At 38.6% G+C, this 23,946-nt stretch overlaps 3 protein-coding genes across 3 annotated transcripts; all 3 read left to right on the top strand.

Annotated features, from left to right (window-relative positions):
• The first annotated feature begins 4,092 nt into the window (after positions 1 to 4,092).
• Positions 4,093 to 6,123, top strand: LOC112172616 (zinc finger MYM-type protein 1-like). The gene has a single exon (XM_024310020.1). It carries the CDS (start codon positions 4,093 to 4,095, stop codon positions 6,121 to 6,123), a length of 2,031 nt encoding a protein of 676 aa, XP_024165788.1.
• Positions 6,124 to 7,727: 1,604 nt separating this feature from the next.
• On the top strand, positions 7,728 to 11,598 carry LOC112183579 (cyclic nucleotide-gated ion channel 1). The gene is made up of 8 exons (XM_024321954.2): positions 7,728 to 7,936; positions 8,101 to 8,251; positions 8,448 to 8,952; positions 9,060 to 9,254; positions 9,637 to 9,944; positions 10,230 to 10,341; positions 10,447 to 10,695; positions 10,791 to 11,598. The coding sequence occupies exons 2-8, from the start codon at positions 8,202 to 8,204 to the stop codon at positions 11,292 to 11,294; spliced, it is 1,923 nt and encodes a 640-aa protein (XP_024177722.1). The 5' UTR covers positions 7,728 to 7,936; positions 8,101 to 8,201; the 3' UTR covers positions 11,295 to 11,598.
• Positions 11,599 to 17,211: 5,613 nt separating this feature from the next.
• On the top strand, positions 17,212 to 20,760 carry LOC112183571 (cyclic nucleotide-gated ion channel 1). The gene is made up of 8 exons (XM_024321948.2): positions 17,212 to 17,329; positions 17,534 to 17,682; positions 17,873 to 18,374; positions 18,493 to 18,687; positions 19,076 to 19,383; positions 19,488 to 19,599; positions 19,702 to 19,950; positions 20,054 to 20,760. The coding sequence occupies exons 2-8, from the start codon at positions 17,636 to 17,638 to the stop codon at positions 20,579 to 20,581; spliced, it is 1,941 nt and encodes a 646-aa protein (XP_024177716.1). The 5' UTR covers positions 17,212 to 17,329; positions 17,534 to 17,635; the 3' UTR covers positions 20,582 to 20,760.
• The last annotated feature ends 3,186 nt before the right edge of the window (positions 20,761 to 23,946 follow it).

Below are 23,946 nucleotides of genomic sequence, written 5' to 3'. Positions count from 1 at the left end.
TGGCCGCTGTCCCCGTGGTATTTGCACCACTTGCCGGTGTTCCTGGGTTTGCCCGTTTTTGGGTACTTTGGAGGGGGTGGCGGTGGGATCTGATCCTTGCACTGATTGTAGATGTCCTCATACGAGGCCGTGAAGACCGTGAACACTGCATACCTCTGCAAGGACTCCGCCTGCTTGTTGCGATTATCCCCATGGGTTGGGCGGTTGCCCTTGTTGTAATGCTGGTCCTTCTGCCGCTTGCTCTGGTGGTGGCCCTGCTGCCACTCCCTCTTCCTGTCAGTTGGAGGTGCTGAAGGGGTCTTGTTAGCGGTTTCCTGATGATTGGGGGGTGGTTGTGTTGATTTTGCTGGAGTTGCTGGTGGCGGTGGGTTTTCTCCATATGTGAGGAATTCCGCTTGGGCATGGATGACCGCCTCACTCATGACGTGGTCATATGCCGCATAGGATGATTGTAGTTGAGGTGATAGAGGAATGGCCCTTTGAGGAGTCCCTGCTTGAAGGCCGCTAATGCCATTGTTTTGTCTAGGTCTCGGCACTGAGATGCTACCGCTCGCCACCTTGTGACGAAGGCCTTCAGTGATTCGCCCGTCTCTTGCTTGACGCGGAACAGCCGACTTGTGTTGTGATGTCCGGCGGACAATAGGATGAACCGAGAGAGGAAGGCGTGTGATAGTGCATGGAATGAGTCAATGGACCCTGGCGGACACTCGAAAAACCAGCTCATCGCCTCACCATCCAATGTTTCGTTGAACAAGTGGCACAGGGTGGCGTCATCAAATCCCCTGTTGTTGGTGACTTTCTTGTAGGTGTCCATGTGGACGAAGGGATCAGACATTCCGCCGTAATGCGACATCATTGGGGTTTTTGCATATGCTGGTCTGATAGCTTGTAGGATCGCAGCGGTAAAGGGTCCAGGTCTGGAAGCGAAAAGCGGATTCTGAGTAGGCGCCTGGGCGCCCGACTCCCCCCGGATTAACCTTTGCTCCAGCTGCTGCATCCTTTCCAATATCTGGGCGGTTTCATCACCGGCGAAATCAGCCTGAACATTCCGTTGGACCTGCCTGCGCCTCGGTGCAGGCGGATTGCCTTCAGTCCTCGCCCTAACTTCCGAGCGGTTGGTGTGCGGCAGTGATTCTGCTTCCTGGTCTATCATTACCTGGGGGATGGGCTGTGGTCCCATCCCCAATAACTCAGGTGGGTCCAGCGGTACCTGCATCTGTATGGCTGGCCCCGGTACCAATGCGCCAGTGCCGGGTTGACTACGCCCGGTGCTACATGACTGTTCGTTTTGTGCTGGATTGGCGGTCGCTTCCAACGTCTTCTTCAGTTCATCAAAACGTGTCATCAGCGCAGCCAACCGTCCTTGGGCCTCAGCCCTCTCCTTACGTTCTTCCTCACGTTCTCTGTTTTCCTTATGAAGATCCGCCAGCGCTAGCTCGTACATAGTGATGAGATCTTGGCCCGGCGGGCGGCTGCTGCCTGGATTTGCCTCAACGCCGGGGTTGGCCGGGGTTGTGAATAGTGCACGGTTAACTCCTACCGCTGGGTCGGAGGATTGGGGGATGGCGGAATGGTCTGCCCGCTCTTCAACGTTTCTCCCGCTGCCGTTAGTCATGGTGATTGTGGTGGGATGACCTTTTGTTCAAGACTTCCCATAGACGGCGCCAATGTTAATGTCTACAAGTCCGGCGGTAGCCGAACCTCTGTTAACGCTGATCCGGTGGGCGGACCAATCCTTATGATGCTCTCAAAGCCTCCACTGCCTGTCAAGTAAAATACAAAGGGCGTCAGAGGGAGACCGCGCTGGGCGGCCTTCGACTCTCCGATGCCTAAGTTAGTCAATGTATTTATGTTGACAAAGTAACAGTAGGTAAGTATTGAATGCGTCATTAATGAGGAGAGAGGAGAGAACCTTTTATAGGTGAGGAAGAGGAGGTTCTCCTCTTTGTTTTCAATGTGGGACTGAAATGTTTCAGTTCCCAGCTCTGGGAGCTACTGATGCCATTTTGGCACGGCGCGTCGGCGGTGATCTGGGGGTGATCCAACGCTGAGGTTGTAGCCCGCCTGGCGGTGTACCTGAATGTCATTCCTTTGGTTGGAATAAGTACCTTTAGCGGTACAATGAGCGTGGCCCATTATAGCTAATTATGCTTGCAAATGTACATGTATGTACACGAAGTGAATAACAGAGTTAAAGTTGAGTGACCAAAGTGTCGAATAGGTAAAAGTTGAGTGACCGTTTGTGATATTCTTCCTAAATTATATATATAGTTTTGTGGTGAGCTTAGACGTCGGTCTCATTTCAATAAGGTTTCTCATGCATGCAGGTCCTTAGCTAGTAGTCTAGTACCAACTACTGACACAAACACGTGTACAAATTTCGTTAGATTTCACATTTTCACCTATTAATTGAGTATCCATAGTAGAGAATTTTAATTAAAACCTGGTCGTTGGCTCTCTTGGCCTACTTTAGATTTATCCTCTATTAATTCTGTGAAAGTTTTCATTACATGTACAAATGCTTAGTTTGTCCAAAGAGTTAAAAAGTTTAAATTAAATAAACTTGACTTTGGATTTAAAATTAATTTTAATGTTAATATTTCAAAATGCTCACTCCTCTCTTACTACCTTAAAAACGAGAATTATGGAGAAGTAGTAGAAGAACAAGAAGGAAGATCAACATAACCACTCTTCGATATGGGGATCCGGATCTTCTCCTTGGCCCTTTCCAACTCCAGCCTTATTTATCCTGAATTTTTTCCCAACCGGTAATTCAAAATCGAAAGGCCAGAGTAATCCACATCAGCATTTGATTATTAATTCCCCTAAGCTTGGGCTAACGACGTTTTCTTTATTCTCTCTCCGTCATCTCACTTCTTCTCGTCTTCCTCTTCCTTTTCTATAGCCTTGAGTTCTTCCAAAGTTTTAATCTTGCAGAATATGAGTTTTCAACAATCATTAGAAAAATTAATGGCTACACATATAGATCTCTTCCTCAGCAAGTCATCTCTCTTCCACCGCTGTACGATTCCTCCGACACCAAACACGGTTCCAGCTGTCCCATCCCGGGCCTGTGCCTCCTCGATCCGTCTAGTTCTCTAAGTCGGCAGCAGTCGGCGGAGATTTGACTCATTCGCAGAATCAAGTTGCAAACAGATCACTCATCTGACCAGGGGCGGAGGCAGTTCAGGACGAGCGGGGGCCACTGCCCCCACTGAGATTTTGACATTTGGCTCCCGAGTATACATTTTGTCCCCATCAAGTGGCCATATATATTGTTTATATATATACATATATCATATATTGTGTTCAGTGTTCCCATATAGTATCATATACGGCACAATTCAAACTTGAAAGCCCACAAACCATCTAAGCATATCATGATATCAAGTTATCAACAGGCCCACAACACACAAGTGACACAACTCCCAGTCTCCTACAAAGGCACAAACTGACGGAAAAAACAAGAAAAAAGGGAGCACGTAGCTTCTTGTGCAACCCCATTCACCTTATATATTCAAACTCAACTACTAAGTACCAATTACCAAAGCCAACAATCTGCACTCAAAGTCAATAACCAAGTACCAACTGATATTGCTGGCTTTCTAGTTGCTGCGATGGCTTCTTTTCTCAAACCCCATATATCAATATCTCTTTGTTGATCAAACTCAACTACCAAAGCCAACACTCAGGTTGATTAATTTTTTTGTTTCTTTTTTACTTTTTTTCTTCTCCTCTGTGGCTCTGTTCTTGCGTAGACTTGTTGAGAACAATTAATGTGAATTGATGAATTGATGACTTTATGTTCTATCATCAATACCATGGATTCATGGATTCATGTTATGATGTTGATAATATAATTTGATTGCTCTGTAACTCTGTTTTTGTGTTGAAAGATTTTATTGCCATTGTTTTGATCTCTTTTCTTTTTGCATGCCTGGAAGGATCGAAGTGTGGAACTCTATAAGCATATACTAATATTTTTGCTAATTACATATGATTTTGTTTACTATATTGATCGTTTCTTAGTTTTCAAACAATTTTACTTACACTTTAATCATCTAATGTAGTTGTAAATTGTGTGAAAGAGTCATGGAAAGATTCTTTAAAAGAAAATCAGACATGCTACCACCCCCTGAAGATAGTGTAATGTCAAAGAATAGTCGTGTTCGGGTAGAAATAAACTTGGCAGATCTTCCTTCAGATCCTGGATTAGGAACAAGAATTTCAGATTACGATCCGAACATTCGAGATCAAGTTCGAAGAGAATATCTGCAAAGGGGTCCTTGTCAGCCCAGGGAACACAAATTTCTTCAAACCAAGTGTGGAGCTTCGAAACGAAGGTTTATATCTGCTTGGTTCGATGATTTTCCTAATTGGTTGGAATATAGTATAAACAAAGATTGTGCATATTGTTTGTGCTGCTACCTATTTCAAGCAAATATCGGAGAACAAGCAGGTGGTGATGCATTTACTAGTGATGGTTTTCGAAATTGGAAAAAGAAAGAAAGATTATATGATCATGTTGGAGACCATAATAGTGCTCATAATCAAGCTTTCAATAAGTGTGAAGCCTTGATGAATGAAGGACAACACATTCGAAATATCATCCACAAGAATGCTAAGCAATCCAGAATAGATTATCGAATTCGACTCACTGCATCAGTTAATTGCATTCGGTTTCTTCTAAGACAAGGCCTTGCATTCCGGGGCCATGATGAGTCAGACAATTCAAGCAATCAAGGTAACTTTCTTGAGCTTTTGCAATTTCTTGCTGATCATGATGAAGAAGTTAGAGCTGTTGCATTGAAAAATGCTCCAGAAAACCTCAAAATGACATCACCAATGATTCAAAAAGCCATAGTAAATGCTGCTGCAGTTGAAACCACAAATGCTATAGTTAGAGACATGGATAATGCATTATTCTCTATTCTAGTTGATGAAGCTAGGGATGTTTCTATAAAAGAACAGATGGCTGTTATCTTTCGTTATGTGGATAAGAATGGTTCTGTGATTGAACGTTTCATTGGCATTGAACATGTTGCCAATACCACTGCCATTACACTTAAAGAAGCTATAGATGCATTGCTTTGTAAACACAGTTTAAGCATATCAAGTTTACGTGGTCAGGGTTTCGACGGAGCCAGTAATATGAGTGGGGAACTTAATGGCTTAAAGACACTTATTTTGAAGGAGAATTCCTCTGCTTTCTATGTCCATTGTTTTGCACATCAGCTTCAGTTAGCTTTGGTGGCTGTAGCAAAGAAACATAGCATTGTAGGTGCCTTCTTCACATCAGTTGGTCATGTTGTAAATATTGTTGGTGCATCTTCTAAACGGCGTGATATTCTTCGAGAAAAGCAGTCTCTCAAAGTTGTTCAAGCATTGAAAGTTAGAGAACTTTCAAGTGGAAGAGGCTTAAATCAAGAAATTGAGATTAAGCGTTCAGCCGATACACGTTGGAGCTCACATTATGGTACGCTCATAAACTTTACTGCCATGTTCTCTCCCATAATTGATGTGCTAGATGAAATTGCATTTGACAACGTAGGTTCTGATCAGAAACATGATGCATTTATTTCATTGGGGTTATTGCAATCTTTTGATTTCATATTTAGTCTGCACTTGATGAGGATTGTACTTGGAATTAGTCATGAGTTGTCACAAGCCTTGCAAAAAGATGATCAAGATATAGTAAATGCAATGGATTTAGTGAAAATTTGCAAGAGAAAATTGCAAGATATGAGGGATAATGGATGGGATTCTTTACTAGAGCAGGTTGTTGTCTTTTGTGGCAAGGAAAATATTATGGTTCCCAACATGAGTGATCAGCATCTATGTAAATGGAAATCAAAACGCAAAAGTCCAGAAATCACAAATCTGCACTTTTATCGCTTTGATTTCTTTTGTGCTGTGATAGATCTCCAACTTCAAGAGTTAAACAATCGTTTCAATGAGGTTAATACTGAGCTACTCCTTTGTTTGGCATGTTTACGTCCGAATCATTCATTTTCTGCTTTCAACAAGCAACGTTTGATGCTTCTTGCTCAATTTTATCCGGATGATTTTTCTGCATCAGATTTGCTAATACTACAATCTCAGCTTGATATATATTTATATTGATGATATGCAATCTAACACAAAGTTTCAAGACTTGCAAGGAATTTCTTCTCTAGCACAGAAACTTGTCGAGACAGGAAAGCACAAGATATATCCATTTGTCTATCTACTCATAACCTTGGCACTAGTACTTCCAGTTGCAACAGCCACAGTTGAAAGAGCATTTTCTGCCATGAACATCATAAAAAATCGAATGCGAAATCGAATGGGAGATCAGTGGTTGAATGATAGCTTAACGGTATACCTTGAGAAAGATACATTCAATGCCATTGACAATGAGCCTATAATTCAACGATTCCAAAAGATGGCTCCTCGTCGTGGACAGCTATAGATGACTTGAGCAGTATTGTTTCTATTTTGTTAGGAAATATTGATTGTCTTTTGTGCTAGGAAATAGCTCAAGTCTTTTTTGTATAATGCGAATCATATTTGTGTATTATATGGTAGTTATATGCACTGATTGCAACCAAATACAGGGGATGTATTTTGCCATTTTGGTTCATCAATGGTCTTTTGATGTTTGGTTAAATTTTTTGGCCCCCATACATATATATTCCTCCCTCCGCCACTGCATCTGACGACTGGCGACTCCTTCCTTTGCGCCTAGTTTTCAACCTTACTGAAACAAAACAAATCTCTTATCAAGATATAACCATTGCACTGCAATACAAATTCAAATATGAAAATTTGGATTGCTCGAATAAGCCCCCAGAATGCCTGACGATGATGATAACAACGTGACGTAATTTGATGTGAGTGCAACTTAATCACTGTGGTTGTTGATGATGATACAAAAACAAACCGGCAATCAGACATTGGTAGATTGACAAAGAATGAGAAAAGAATGAGAAGAGGAACAGATATCGACGATGATGACGGAATTAAGGATTAAAACTAACGTCTGTTTGTATTGAAAAGGTAAGGGTTTGTTCTTTAATAGCCGACCGCTGACGTGGAGAATTAATCCACCTTTAAATATTAAATGGACGCATGAGATCTAAAGCTGAGGATAATCTAGGACAGAAGAGTGCCAAGGAGACGATCCGGATCCCTTCAATATATAAATTATATTTCTGCACTTGTTTCACGACGAATATGCACAAAGACTGGAGTGTGGATCTTAGTCAGCTTACTTTGGTCATGGTTGTTATGCAAAAGTCTAGTCCACAGTCTCTTCTTTTGTTTTTGGTCTACAAAGACCAAACTTTTTAAGTCGTCTCCCAATCTTTGTACGTCCTCATTTTCGAAACATCATATCGATTTTTCTGCTTGCTTTAATAAAGCAGAGAATCATTGTAGTAATTAATTGCTATCTTTCTGCCAAAGTATCTTTCTATTAAAGTGTCTCTTCTTGCAGTGGTCATTTTTTCTCCCCCCACCTTGTCTTTTCCCCACTCCGTTTGTTTTTGTTTCGGCAATGGATTCCACCGGTCTAAAGCTCTCAAATATAAAACTATCATTGCAATAATTGTGGAACGTCAGATAAGCTACGCGATAAATGTTTAGAGAAATATCACATCTTTAAAGTTTTGTTAGATTTTAGTCATTTATTTACAAGTTCTATCTTTATTAGGTTGCGCGCAAATGACATCCATTTTTTTACAAATTACACCATTTTCTTTCCTTTTTCCCTATCCATTTATAAAATAAACACGCGCATAACAAAAAGAAAAGGGAATGTGGTTTGGGAAGTATTGGAATTCCAGCTGAATTTCTAGCTTATATATGTATCCTACTTCATTGTCAGAGCGTCATTCTTTGCTCTCTAGCTACCAGTACAACAAGTTGTCTAGTTGATCACCCTTAATTTCCTGAAGTACGTATAAACTATCTTCATAAATCTTCCTTAATTTGTTAATTCTATCTCTATATCTGATTGTTAATTCAAGCTTCCAAGTACGTACTGTTTATTCCTCTTTCCAGATCTTAACCATACTAATCATTTCTATAATTTATATTCATATATTTTTCAAATTTCAGGACCGCTGTTTGGAAAATTGCTGGAGTACGAAGATTTTCCTTGGTTCTGATAGTAATTCAGAAATAATTTCTTCTAGCATAAGAGAAGGCATAAAATAGTTATGTCTAAACATAAGGTACCCAACTACGATGAGAGCATCATCGATTTGAGGTTAGTTTCCTTAACCTATTATTTTTCTTCAAGAGTGGTAGCTTCATTTCCTTTTGCAGAAAGGACTTCTCCCGGGAGGCCTATCCGACCCTAATTAATTAGTTTACGTTAATAAAGGATCCATCGATCTTTTTTGTTGAATGGTCAATTGTGGTTGACTGACTTCATTTACATTTTTTTCTTGTTCTTCTATCAGCGTTACACAAGGAATAGGTTATGATTTCAACTGTCCTGAGGCTCTATCGCAACATCCAATACGGAAACGTGAACCTGAAGAAACTCAAGCAAGCAACAAAGGGAAAAGGCCAACAGTTGCGGAGGTTCTTTCAGTTTTGAACCCATCGTGGAATACGATACTATTAACTTCATGTGTGATTGCAGTTTTATTTGATCCTTTGTTCTTTTACATTCCATACATCAATGAGAAAGAAAAGTGCATGGGAATCGATAAACAAGTGCGGACTGCAGCTCTGGTTTTCCGATCAGTCACGGACATCACTTTCCTAGTGCATATCATATACCAACTTCGTGAAGCTATCAAATTTGCAGCTTCAAAGGTTCCAAGGGATACAAATTCAAAAAATTGGGAATGGGAATCGGTATCCCGAGCTCAGATGATTAAGTTTGCGAAGGAATTTTCTCGCAAATTGTCATGGCGCTCTTTCCTAACTGATGTTTTCGCTATTTTCCCCATGCCACAAGTAAGAGTGAACTTAATTTTCTTTTGGTAAAAAAATTATTATTAGATAGAAATTAGGTTAACCAGCTGTAATTAATGGACTTTTTAACCCACGATTTTTTTGTCCAGCTGCTAATAGTAGGGTTCTTTTTCGAAATGGGAGGCAGTAACTATTTGGAGAGAAGAAAGATTCTGAGTGGTTTTGTTCTAATCCAATATGTGCCAAGAATTTATCGAATTTATCTATCGTATACCGCGGTTACACATTCCGCATTATGGGTTAAAGGTGCATTCAATTTTTTTCTCTACATCCTTGCCAGTCATGTAAGTTTATTCATCTGACCCCTGCTCAATTCATTATGATTTTCACTTTTTTTTTTTTCTACCTTTGGATTAGGTAGGATGCTTGAATTAATTAATCGTGCATTTGTCAAGTTCGATCTAATTGTAAAAAATCTAGACAGCAAATAATGTAGCCGTACTGATACATATAAGTGTATAAGAGTATACTTTGAAATTATAATATTTACCAACGTTATTGCAAGACAAGAACTGATTAATTAAAAAAAAAGTCATTAATTACATACATAATCCTAGCTTGGTGGATACTGATCCTACTGTAGACAATATTCAAATTTTTGTTCAAACAGATAGTTCTATTACCAGCACCTCCCAACATCATTAATGTGAGTTTGTTGTTTTTTAGGTACTGGGAGCTTTTTGGTACTTTTTTTCTATTTTTCGAGAGACATCATGTTGGTACCGAAGTTGCATTGAGGCAAATCCAAGATCAGGATGCACTTTTTATTGCCATGACAAAACTCCAATTGTAACCGAAGGATTCAATAAAACTACTCTAGGAGATCTTTGCCTTTTAAAAGTTCCACATAATATGTTGGAACCACCATTTGATTTTGGAATATTTTTTGATGCCCTCAAAAATGATATCCAGGGGCCAATAAATTTTCCAACAAAGATTGGTTTCTGCTTTTGGTGGGGCTTGCGAAATTTAAGGTAATCTTCATTATAAGCGCGTAGTTTATAATTTCTGCTAGCGCAGTCATTAATTAACTAGTATTTCACTGGAAATTATTCTATGCACCGACGGTGTAAGTGACTCAACCCTTATAAAATAATCTCAACCCTTGATATTTATTATCAACTTTATTTTTAATAAACAAAAAGTGTATTTAATGTAATCTAACCATTCATTTATGTTGGTGCAAGTGCACGGCGGTGCTCTGAATAATCTCTTGTATTTCACAATTACTGATCATTTAACAATTTCTTCTGTGGCAGTTCTTTTGGCACAAGTTTGGAAACAAGTACCTATCTGTGGGAAAACACCTTTGCAATTCTTATTTCTATCATCGGCTTGCTATTGTTTCTATATCTCATTGGAAATGTTCAGGTTGGTAATTAATCACCCATGTTACGTATATATTATATATACTTGTAGTCTTGTACATAGCAATGATTTGAGGATGTGATTGATGGAGTTCATCATATGAAATAGTTATATATGGCGAAGGCAATTACAAGAGCGGAAGAGGTAAGAGAGAAAATTCAGACCAAAAAGAACGATATAGAAAAGTGGATGGAAAATAATGACCTCCAAGATGACATGAAGGAAGAGATCATGAAAAACATCAAGAAAAAATTGGAAGAGGACATAAATGCCGATCTGGAGAATCTATTCTCTGTTCTTCCCTGGTATACCAAGAAAGCTCTAAAGCGCGTTCTTTGCATGAGTGCGCTAAGAAAAGTATGTTCCTCATCACAGTAAGCACCCTTCTTTGTGTGTGTTGTCTATTATTGTAAGCTTATTAATTAGTGGTCTATATATATACACATATTCAGGTACCAATGCTTAGCCAGATGGATGAAAAAGTTTTGAAAATGATGTGCGACTATCTGAAGCCGGTGAATTACCCAGAGAATACCTTGGTTTTTCAGATGGGAGAACCATTTGATCGAATGGTCTTCATTACAGAAGGGCTTATGTGGACTTACACGACTGCTACTGAGAGTAGTCATTATGGAAAAGCAACAAAACCGGCTACTTCTCCATCCATGGATACCAACTTCCTCAAGAAGGGTGATTCTTATGGACACGCGCTTCTGCAGTTTGCATCATCATCTCTTGCGGCACTCCCTACCTCGAACGCAAATGTCCGGTGTCACACAAGGGTTGAAGCGTTTGTTCTCATGGCCAAGGACTTGAAAAACATAGTAACTAAATGCGAACATTTGTGGCCTTTCGACTACAATGCTTCTAAAGATGAGGCGGCGGATAAGGTGGCACCACTGGGGCAGTTGCCAAAGAAGTGTGTATCAACATCGACCACTGGCAACCGTGGGTGACGCGAAGCTGAAGCCTGCAAATCGCCCCTAGCCAGTGATCTAGGGCACTTGTGCATTTGCTGTTACAAGGCGGCTAGAGCTATCGATCAACTCCTTCAAGCTGGCTACTTTTATTAATTACATATATATCGTCGTTTCGTCCTTGTGTTTGTTGTGTACAGTGTACTTAAGCTCTGGTACTTGCATGTTATCGATCGGTATTTTTACTTTTTAGTATCAGTTTGAGATTAAAGATAATCTTGAGTTTTGATTTTCTTATTTCATTAAATGGTCGGTATCGGAGTTGTGTGAGCATATTCGTTTATTCCCCCCTGTTCAATATTGGACTATCGAACTAACTGCATGTCTCACGGTCTATACAAAATTTGAGTTTTGATTTTCTTATTTCATTAAATGGTCGGTGTCGGAGCTGTGTGAGCATATTCTTTTATTCCCACCCATTCAATATTGGACTATCGAGCTAACTGCATGTCTCACGGTCTATACAAATTTTTTTTTTTGATTTTGTCAAGGGGAACCTAAAAGCTTCCTAGGCCCAAGTTAAACCCCTTCGGCGCATGTGAAATGCTCCAACTGTGCATTGCAGCACAGTGCTTGGCCACTTTGACAGTTTCGGGGTTCGAACCTAGATTGGAGAGCACATCCAAGTAGGCAAGAATCACTATGCCACTTGCAGTGGTTGTATAGAAAGGGCATGTTATCCTATTATTATCAACAGTGGGTTGACACAGAAAGGACATGTTATCCTAAGCAGTGGCAGATCCAGAAGTAATTCTTAGGTAAGGCAAGACTCAACTAAAAAAAAAACAAAAAAACTAAGGTAGTAAGATATTAAAAAAAAAAATAATGTCATTGATTCAAACATCACGACCCATGAAAAAAGAAGAATAAATTGAAGAAGAAGAAGCAAACTTACTTGATTGTCAATGATCGAAAGAACAAAATTGCTTTCAAATTTTCAATCTTCAATTGCCAAAATAAATAGAGAAATGGAAGATTGGAAGCTGTTCTGCAAAATTGGGAATTTGGGACCTGGGAGAACGATGTAAGCTGGGACTTCGGACGAGACAGGCTAGTGTATTGGTGGGTATGAGATACCCTCATTTACAACTATTTGAACAAAAATTTACAAGTATTTGAACCAAAATTACAATATTGAGAAAAAAAGTTACCATATTCATTTACATTATCTACATATAGTTAAACAAAAATTACAACATTGACAACGAATTTGTTCAAAAGCTTGTAAAAATGCTGTAAGAGGTGTAATTACCATTATTAGAACTAAGATTACAACATTGACAACGAATTTGTTCAAAAACTTGTAAAATGTCGTAAGAGGTGTAATTATCATTATTAGAACTAAGATTACACAAAGTATGACTCAAATTACAACTTTGACAATAAAATTTGTTCTCACTTTTGTAAATGTGGGTATGAGATACCCACCACTACACTAGAATTTCCCACTTGGGACAAGTCCTATCTGAACTATGGGCAATTTTTTTACCCCTTATTCAGTCTTAAAACGACGTCGTTTTGGAGTATTATTAATATTAAATGAAAACTCAAAACAACTGAAAACGACGTCGTTTTGAGTTGCTATAGGGAAAAAAAAAATCACGTTGCTCGGTCTTCTTCTTCCCCAGATTCATCTGGTTTGCCCTTTTCTGCCATTTTTAAGTGGCTTCCTTCAGCCAACATATATAAATTAAGGTAAAGAAGAAAAACCCAGTCTCCTAAGTTACTAAATTAACGTGGATTGATCGACTTTAACTTCCAGACGCAAAAACAAAGACTAGACCTTAACTGAAGTTGATCCTCAGTTAGTCAGTCAATGATCGAGCAACGAATTGCAAGATTATTGAACACACGTACTCCACACCTTGGTTTGATTATGTTTTCCATTAATTCTCTTTCCGATAATTTTTCATCGATCCGTTGAATACATAAATATAAATACTTGACCTGACCAAGAAAAAAAAAGGAGAGAATATTTAATACTCGAATTAACAAGTAGTTGGTGTTTGAGTTTGACAGTTTCTTCCCGCAAATTGACAGTTTAACAGCTCTATTGTCAGTTTAATTTGCTCACCTTCTTTCATGATTAGTTAAAGTTTTTTTTTTTTTTTGGTATGTTCATCATTAGTTAGTTAGTTACTCATGCATGCTGCTCCACTTTTTAGATATAGAATATAGGGGTTTTGACCAATTACCTTAATTCTATGGATTTTTTTCCCTTACACCACTCACTTATTTTTTTTTCACTTACCCATAATAATTCTAATAAGTTGTACCCTAATACCCAACTAAGTTTTTTTTTTAGACTATTTTGCTCTCACCCCTCATAGAGAGAGAGAGAAGCCATAAGGGACTTTGCCAGAGTCCCGTCACCAGCCGCGGGAATCCGGTCCGGGGACTTCTTGGAGGTTTATTGCCCCCCAATAAACATTTATTGGGGGGCAATAAATGTTTTGTTAAATCTAATCGGAGGTCCCCAAAGAGGCCGTCGGAGAGGTTTATTGCCCTCCAATAAACATTTATTGGGGGATAATAAAAATTTAGGGTGCGGCTATTGCCACCCTACTAACTACTTTGTTCACCTAACAAGTTTTTTATTTATTAAAATACTAAAATACCCTAATAAAAAATTACAATATCTTATTAAAAATTACAATTATTGTTTCTTATTATCCCCTACATAATATGTACTTAAAATTTATTCTTAATCATTTTATTCATCGTTAATCCTGGTGAGACTGATTGACTAGGACTTCATGAGATTGACTGAGATAGACGAGGAGGAAGTCAAAAACAACTGAGAGAGACGCGGAGGAAACCAAATAGAAAAAGAATTTGAGTTAAACCCTACATTGGAAAAGGGCATTTTGGGTACTACAAATAGGTGAACAAAGTAAACATGAAATTAAAAAAGTATATGTGCAGTGAGAAGATAATGTAGGGTGAACAAAGGAGTAGTAGGGTGGCAATAGCCGCACCCAAAATTTATTGCAGGAAAGGGGGACTAATCTCTCTAAAATTTAACAAATAAAACTTTGATTAAGGAAAAAGATGAGGAGATTACATCAATTTAAAATCTTTTATTGGGGGGCAATAAAATTTTTATTGACCCTCAATAAAAGAATTTTATTGAAGAAAGAAAACTCTTTAACACTTGACAGTGATCTCCAATGGCAAAAACTCAAATATAATTGCATTATATATGCACCAAGACTTAGCAGAAGCCAAAACCCAATAGCCATTTGCAGTCTTTGCTTGCATAATTATCAAGTCCCGCAAGTACCAATAATAACATATTACCAATTATAAGAATGACGATCAAGTTTAATACTTCATTTGCAGACCATCAACAATAGTATTATTAAAAACTTGAAGACATTGTAAATGAGAACCATATTAAAAATTGGCCAATCTAAAAACATAGGCACATTTGGGCATACCACAATCATGTATCACATCCCAGAAGTTGAAGCATAATGCACGCCAGAGCGGCAGAGCCAAAACCCAGAAGCACAGGCAATAGAGAGTTCATAGTTTGGTACATGCAAAATAGAAAATGAGAAGTAGCTGGCTCCCTCAGACCTTGTAAAACTTGTCTTCAACATTATATTTTCAGTAAACGCTGAAACTTATAAAGTAGAGTGTTCATCATTGGGAGCCAGAAGCTTTGTATCAAAACATAGACCAATCAAAATGAGAAAGCAAAAACACATCGAATCTAGATTTTTCCAGTGAAAAGAAACCACACCACACAAGTTAGAATAAGCATCAGACTTTGTGCGCAGAGAAGAAATAAGAATCAAGAAAAATGGATTGGTCTATAAGTGCGACATTTCCCGTAAAAATCCACAAGCCCATTGAGCACTGACACATCACACATCTTTCCCAAACCCACATCGCACCACAAACCCATGCAACTGTCTCCCAAGTTCCAAAGCCGACGTATCCGAACAGCAGGCATTGAGAAATGCACAGAGGGTAATCGAATTCGGCTTCCCCTCCCGCACTGCATTCAACATGTAGGCATTCCAAGTGGCAAGGTTTCTCTCAGGCATTTTATCAAACAGTTTCCGGGCATAATCTCAGAGACCAGTTTTTCAGTACATGTCAAAGACGCTGCACCCAACAAAGACGTCACATATCTGCTCGGCCTTGACGGCAAGGGCATGCACCTGTTTTCCGACCACCGGTATACGAAGCAAACCGGAGGCCTTGAAGGCGCAGGGTAACCCCAAAGGCGAGGATCCGACTTCAAACCTGGTTGAGGTGGTGGAGGGCTCGGAGAACCCGAAGGGGGTCGGCGCCGGAGCTGGAGAATCCAGCGAAGAAGGCTCGGCGGTCGGCTTCGCGGATGTTGAATGCGGAGTGGAGATCGGAGGATTAGGAAGAAGAGGTCAAGGTTGTCGCCGTTAGGGTTCGGACCTCGTCGGAGAGAGACTCGCCGTTGTTGAGGAGAGGGAGAGATCTGAGAGTGAGGTGGTCAATTAGAAAAGAGAGAGTGAGTGGTACAGTGTGTAAATTTTTAATTAATTGGAGCTCAAATGTGACTTTTTGCATTTAAATTGGTGAGTGGGAATTCAAATTTATTGGTGGGATAAATGAGAATCATTTAGGTGAAATTTGGGCATTAGGGCTAGACCCTTAGAATATATTGTTGTATTTTATGAACAAATTTCATTATAACAAAAACCTCTCCCTTTTTGGAGGTAAATGAGAGCATATATTTTTCAATCAATGGAATCAAATTAGTACAATGATGATCATTTATAGTATAAAACATCAACTTTTCAATCAAATTTTTCATGCTCTTATATATAGTTTCATGATTCTATATATGCGCCCCCTTGTTTGATTAAGTTTCTTCATTCCCTTTCACACAATTCGTCAAACGGTTAATGAATATGAATCCTTAAAACTTTATCCACCAAGGCATAGCAAGAAGTTAAAAAAGTGGTTGTTGTGATGTTTTTTGAATTTTTTTTTTGGGGCCAAAGGTCGTTGCTCAAAGTTTAATTAAATTAACACATTGCGCATTCATATTGTCAAATAAACTAAACTTTATCATGTCATCTTTGCAAGAAAGAGTAATTGATCATATATTATATATATATAGTTAGGTATGGTGAGTTTGGATGTCGGTGTCATTTTAATAGGGTTTCTCGTGCGCGGGTCCTTAGCTATCAACTACCGACACAAACATATGTACAAGTTATTTTAGATTTAACATTTTTCACCTATATTAATTGAGGACCCAAATACTCTTTTATGTGTTCAATATATAGAGAATCTGAATTGACACCTTCATCGTTCACTCCCTTATGTTAGTTTTATCCTCGTACTTCTGTTAAAGTTTTCGGTACATGTACAAACGATTAATTTGTCCAAAAAAAAGTTAAAAATTCAAATTAAATAATTTTAAATTTGGATCGATTTCTCACTTTTCTCACACTCACTTGAAAAAACGTTAAAAAAATAAAAGAAAAAAAGAGAAGTAGAAAAACAAGAAAGGAAATCAACACACACTTTTCTCATCATATCTTATGTCTACTCTCTTCAATAACTAACTTCTATTTCTGCACTTGCTTCATGACGAATATGTATGATGCTACTAGTCTATTGATTCAGGCATGAGGAATCAATGAACTAATGAACAAACTATTATTGATTAGGACAATTAAGAATAATTGACTAGGCCTTCGTCAACATGTCCCACTGTCCCAGACTCCCAGTACAAACAAAAAACACCAACTCATGCATGACTTAACCCAAGTCTTTTTTTAATTCCTATATCCCTATTGACTATTGAGTTAGTACTGAATGCATGCAATTAAGTCTATATATATAATTCATTCTGGACATAGTTGTGTTCATAGGCTATTTCAGTTTGATCTGGTTTGGGAAGTCACGTATTGGAATTCCAGCTGAATTTCTAGCTTATTTTTAGAGCGCCATTCTTTGCTCTCTAGCTACCAGTGCAGTACTACGAGTTGTCTAGTTGAACATCCTCTTCTGAAGTACGTATATATATACTCTGTCTTCATATATCTTCCTTAATTGTTAATTCTATCTCTATTTCTGATTGTAAAACGTATATAAATTAATTAAACACTTACATTTCTAGCTTCCAGGTACGTACTAAGTACTGTCATTCCTCGTTCTAGATCTTAACCATACTAATCATTTCTATAATTAATTGTCATATATTTTTCAAATTTCAGGACGGCCATTCAGAAAATTGCGGGACTACGAAGACTTTGCTTGGCTCTGTTAGTAATTCAGAAACCATTTCATCCAGCATAGAAGAAGGGCAAAAAATAATTATGTCTAAACATCAGGGACCATACGATGAGAGCATCATCGAAATGAGGTTTGTTTTATTAACCTAGCTCGTTGGTTTTTCTGCAAGAGTGTTTCTTTTCCTTTTGGGAAAAGCACTTCTCCTTTCGATAGGGCATCGACTCTGATTAATTTAGGTTAAGGATACATTGAGCTTTTTGTTCAATGGTCAATCGTGGTCGACGACTTCATTTACATTAATTTCGTTTTTCTTCTATCAGCCTTACGCCAGGTATAGGTTATGATTTCAACAGTCCTGAGGCTCTATTGCAACATCCAGTACGGACACCTCAACCTGGAGAACCTCAAGCAAGCAACAAATGGAAGAGGCCAACAGTTGCGGAAATTCTTTCAGTTATGAACCCATGGTGGAATACGATTCTTGTAACTTCATGTGTGATTGCAGTTTTATTTGATCCTTTGTTCTTTTACATTCCATACATCAAAGAGGAAGAAAAGTGCATGGGAATCGATAAACAAGTGCGGACTGCAGCTCTGGTTTTTCGATCAGTCACGGACATCACTTTCCTAGTGCATATCATATACCAACTCCGTGAAGCTATCAAATCTGCAGCCTCAAAGATTCCAAGGGATACCAATTCGGATTGGGAATGGGAATCGGTAACCCGAGTTCAGATGATTCAGTTTGCAAAAGAATTTTCTCGCAAATTGTCATGGCGCTCTTTCCTAACTGACGTTTTTGCTATTTTCCCTATGCCACAAGTAAGAGTAAACGTAATTTTCTTTGTGGTAAATTGATTATTAGCTAGAAATTAGCTTAAGTGGCTGTAATTAATGGACTTTCTTAACCTACGACTGTTTGTCTGTTTAATTTGTCCAGCTGCTAATAGTAGGGTTGTTTTTCGAAATGGAAGGCCGTAACTATTTACTGAGAAGAAAGATTCTGAGCGGTTTTCTTCTAGTCCAATATGTGCCAAGAATTTATCGAATTTATCTATCGTCTACTGTAGTTACACAGTCCGCATTATGGATTAAAGGTGCATTCAATTTTTTCCTCTACGTTCTTGCCAGTCATGTAAGTTTATTCATCTGACCCCTTCTCAATTCATTATGATTTTCGGTTTTTTTCCCCCTTCCTTTGAATTAGGAAAGATGCTGGAATTAATTAATGGCGTGTTTGTCAATTTCTAACTGTAAAAAATTCTACATAGCAAATAATGCAGCGGTACTGATTGTTATACATTTATAAGACTATATACTTTCAAATTATAATATTTAATTACCAACGTTATTGCAAGACTATAACGATTAAAAAACGACATTAATTACATACATAATTCTAGCTAGGTGGATACGTACTGATCCTATTGCAGGCAACTTTCAATTTTGGTGCAGTCAGATAGTTCTATTACCAGTGTCTCCCAACATAAATTTTTCATTGATGAGAGTCTGTTTTCTTTTAGGTACTGGGAGCCTTTTGGTATTTTTTTTCTATTCAGCGAGAGATATCATGCTGGTATCGAACTTGCATTGATACAAAACAAGCAGAATCAGAATGCACTTTTTACTGCCATGACAAGACTGCAATTATTACCAAAGAATTCAATAGAACTCTAGGAGATCTTTGCCTTGTAAAAGTTCCATATAATATGACTGATCCACCATTTGATTTTGGAATATTTTTTGATGCCCTCAAAAATGATATCCAGGGGCCAATAAACTTTCCAACAAAGATTGGTTACTGTTTTTGGTGGGGCTTGCGAAATTTAAGGTGATCTTCATTATAAGCGCGTAGTTTATAATTTCTGCTAGCGCAGTAATTAATTAACTAGTATTTCACAATTACTTATCATTTAACAATTTCTTCTGTGGCAGTTCTTTTGGCACAAGTTTGGAAACAAGTACCTATCTGTGGGAAAACAGCTTTGCAATTCTTATTTCTATCATCGGCTTGCTATTATTTCTATATCTCATTGGAAATGTTCAGGTTGGTAATTAATCACCCATGTTACGTATATATTATATATACTTGTAGTCTTGTACATAGCAATGATTTGAGGAGGTGATTGATGGAATTCATATGAGACAGATATATATGGAGAGGGCAACTACCAGGGTGGAGGAGGTAAGAGAGAAGATTCTGATAAAAAAGAACGATATAGAAAAGTGGATGGAAAAAAATGGTCTCCAAGATGACATGAAGGAAGAGATCATGAAAAACATCAAGCAAAAATTGGAAGAGGACATAAATGCAGATCTGGAGGATCTAGTCTCTATTCTTCCCTGGTATACCAAGAAAGCTCTAAAGCGCGTTCTCTGCATGAGTGCGCTAAGAAAAGTATGTTCCTCATCACAGTACGCACCCTTCTTTGTGTGTCAGTGTGTGTGTTGTTGATTATATATTGTAAGTTCATTAACTAGTTGTCTATGTACATATTTAGGTACCAATGCTTAGCCAGATGGATGAAAAAGTTTTGAAAATGATGTGCGACTATCTGAAGCCCGTGAATTACCCTGAGAATACCCTGGTTTTTCAGATGGGAGAACCACTTGATCGAATGGTCTTCATTACAGAAGGGTTTATGTGGACTTACACGACTCCTACTGAGAGTAGTCATTTTGGAAAAGCAGCAGGACTGGCTACTTCTCCATCCATGGACACCAACTTCCTCAAGAAGGGTGATTCTTATGGACACGCTCTTCTGCAGTTTGCATCATCATCTCTTGTGGCACTCCCTACCTCAGCTGCAAATGTCCGGTGTCACACAAAGGTAGAGGCGTTCGTTCTCATGGCCAAGGACTTGAAAAACATAGTAACTAAATGCGAAAATTTTTGGCCTTTCGACTACAATGCTTCTAAAGATGAGGCGGTGAATCAGGTCACACCCCTGGGCCAGTTTCAGCAACAACAAATGCCAAAGAAGCGTGTATCAACATCGATCATCAACCCCACCGGCTATAGTGGATGATGCGAAGCTGAAGCCTGCAAATCGCCCCTAGCCAGTGATCAAGGGCACTTGTGCATTTGCCCGGCTAGAGCTATCGATCAACTCCTTCAAGCTGGCTAGTTTTATTAATTACATATATATCGTCGTTTCGTCCTTGTGTCGCTGTGTACTTGAGCTTATTTGCTACTTGTTATCGATCGGTAACTGCCTATTTTACTATCAATTTGAGATTATAAAGAAGATTGAGTTTTGATCTTCTTATTTCATTAATTGGTCGATGTCGGAGTGGTGTGAGCAGATTTCCTTTATTCCCACCATTTTTTTAAAAAATTATTTAAGAAAGTTTCCCACCAGTTCAAATGTTCAATATTGGACTTTCGAACCAACTGTAACATGCAAGACATTAATGCATGCATCTGGTGCACTAGAACCATCTCAAATTTCAAGATTAATTAGTTTCTTCAAGATTCCATTTGAGGGAGAGTCAGTAACTAGTTGTCAAATATTTGATGTCTATCACAATGATAGGTGAGATTCCAAATACAAATCTCTCTTTTATTAAAAAAAAATTAAAAACAAAAAAAAGATAAACTAAAAAGTTTTGTTTAGTCTTCAGGGCGAAATTGCTAACACGCTATTAGTCAACTTGGTAGGTATGCCACAATGAAGTACAACTTATACCCTAGACCCCATATTTCAGTTCTTGGGTGACTTGAAAGATTTAAGTCAATTAGCAACTTGCAAAACTAGAATATTGAATCCGTAAACTTAATTGTCTCGGAATAGAAAAACGAAAATAAAAAAGTCAAATTTTATGCAAATCATGCATAATGAGGTCGGAGTCAATGAGCAAATCGCTTATGGTTGAGTTTAATTATTTTTTTCTACCTCTATTTCTATCTTTTAGTGTCAGCAGTTGTTGGTGTGTCACCTTTGTTGAGGTTATATATAGTCCACTAATAGAAACTACCAAATCAACTATTAACCCTTAGATACTTCTTATAATTTTTATATTGTTAAAGGAAAAATATATTATGTGCCTTCGTCAAACTAACTGACGAAGAGGGAATCAAGGAATCAGTAATTACCAATCAATTAGCATAAAAGATAGATCAATCAGTATTTAATATCATAATTGTAATCAATATTTCCGTTGTAATTTCTTCCCTATATAAAGGGACTATGAAATGAAATGAGTAGACTATTCCAATCTCCATTTACTTTTACATGTTATCAGCACGTTCAGAGCAAATAAGCCAAGAGGAAAAAACCCTAGAAGAGAAAAAATCTCTCTTCCTTTTCTTTCTGCCGCAATCTCCAAAAAAAAAAAAATCTTTTCTTCTCCGGCCAAGCACCAGCCTAGCATCACCCTGCCTCCTCCCCTGCGCGGCCTCACCTGCATCCTGCATCTTGCAGCACCCGCGCCCCAACACTCATCCGCAGCTGTTCCTCTCCTTCCCTGCCCAGACCGGCCTCCGCCTCTCCGGCCGAACACCACAAGCCACCACCGGCCTCCATCGAATTACTAAGGGCACCCAGACGCCCATGCGTCCACCCACCTGCAGTGCCCCCGCACCAGCAGCACGATCGAGCCTTTGATCCAGCCTCCGCGCGCACAGCCCAGCCTCCGACGCTTGTAGCAGCGCCTCCGACCCGGTCCTGCATCAGCCCAGCCGCATCCGGCCTCTCATCCCCGTAGCCCAGCAGCGCCCGGCCTTACCTCCTTGCAGCCCAGCCGCGTCCGGCCTCTCATCCCCGCAACCCAGCTACGCCCGGCCCCGCCCTCGCCCACCTGCAGATCCTCGTAAACCAGAAGGAAGGAAAGCCGAAGGAGGAAGAAGAAGAAAAAGAAAAAAAAAAAAAAAAAAGAGGGCAACTCGGGCCGAAGTAGGGACCCGACCCAGAAACGAAAAAACAGGCCCAGAACATAACAAAAAAAGAGGAGCAGGCCCTGCAGGCCCAGAAAAAAAAAGGCCCAAAGAACAGAAGGCCCAGAGAAAAAACAAAAACAGAAAAAAAAAAAAAAAAAAAACTTGACCCAAAGTAAAGGGCCAGCCCAGAGAACAGACCCGGCCCAGACTGAAAAAAAAAAAAACAAAAAACAAAACAGGCCTTGAGGCCCAGAAAAAGAGAGAAACAGAAAAAAAAGAAAAAAAAAACAAAACAAAGGCTCAAAAGAGATAGGAAGCGGCCCAAACATCGCACGCCTGCATCAACACGCGCGTGCGTTAGGATTGTTTTTCTCGAAACCAAGTATGTTCTCTTTTATTTTCATATTATGGTATATTTAATTATTTATCATTAGAATTTATTTTATTTTATTTTTTGAGCATGCTATTTTATTGCTTGTTATATATGTGATATATATTCGTGGAATCTAAAGCATGTGAATTTTATTTATATTTTCTATTTTTAAGCATGCTTTATACCTTATTGTTTATACCTTTATATTTTGTTATTACGCATGTTTAATTAGATAATTTTGATCATTTTCAGCATGCCTTGTTTTTATGTTTTATATAATTACCTTTAAGCATGATTTATCCTTATATAAATTATTCCTAAGCATGCCTTTATATTATGCTCTCATTTGTATTTTATGTTATGCATGATATATTCTTGCTATTGTTATATGTAGTATATAATTTGTTGTATATTTGTAAAATTTTGAACAAGCCATGTCATTTATTTTTATATATGCTATGTTTTATTATTAAATGTGTTATAGTTATTTTTGTAATACAACATATAAAATTATGCTTTGCCATGATAATGAAAATTCATGCGCATTTATACACACAACATTACTGTGATAAAGTATTTTCACATAGCATCGGAAAAAAATGTGTAACCATTACGAATCTTGGTCTTGAAATCTAATTCATATTGTTTGGAAAATAATACACGTGGATGTCTTTTGTGACTGCGTAATTTATATATTCTCTCTTGTTGATGTAGATGGCTGATCCAACTCGACCTGAATTTGACATTTTGGACTCAGAAGGACTTGAGTACCACCGTTGGGTTTCCGATGTAGAAACTGCATTTGTGGCAAAAGAATACACTGCCACCATCAAACCTACCACTGACCCCAAGGACGATGGACTGTCTGATAAGGTAAAAGCAAACGCCTTAATGTTTTTAAGGCGACATATTGATCCTAGCCTACGCTGGGAATACCTCCAGTTGAAGACACCCAAAGAATTGTGGGATGCCCTTAAGAGACGTTTTGGGAACATTCATGACACCTTGCTCCTAGAATTGACTGTTCAGTGGAATGAAATCCGCTTGCTTGACTACAAAAGGGTCAATGACTTCAACAAATACATGTTGCGCCTAAAGGCAAGTCTAAATTTCTGTGGAAAGGAACTCACAGAAGATGATAT

This window comes from Rosa chinensis, chromosome 1 (genome assembly GCF_002994745.2).
Source record: "Rosa chinensis cultivar Old Blush chromosome 1, RchiOBHm-V2, whole genome shotgun sequence".
NCBI lineage: Eukaryota > Viridiplantae > Streptophyta > Magnoliopsida > Rosales > Rosaceae > Rosa > Rosa chinensis.
Note: the sequence above shows the minus strand (reverse complement) of the source record. Positions and strands in the feature narration are given on the sequence as shown.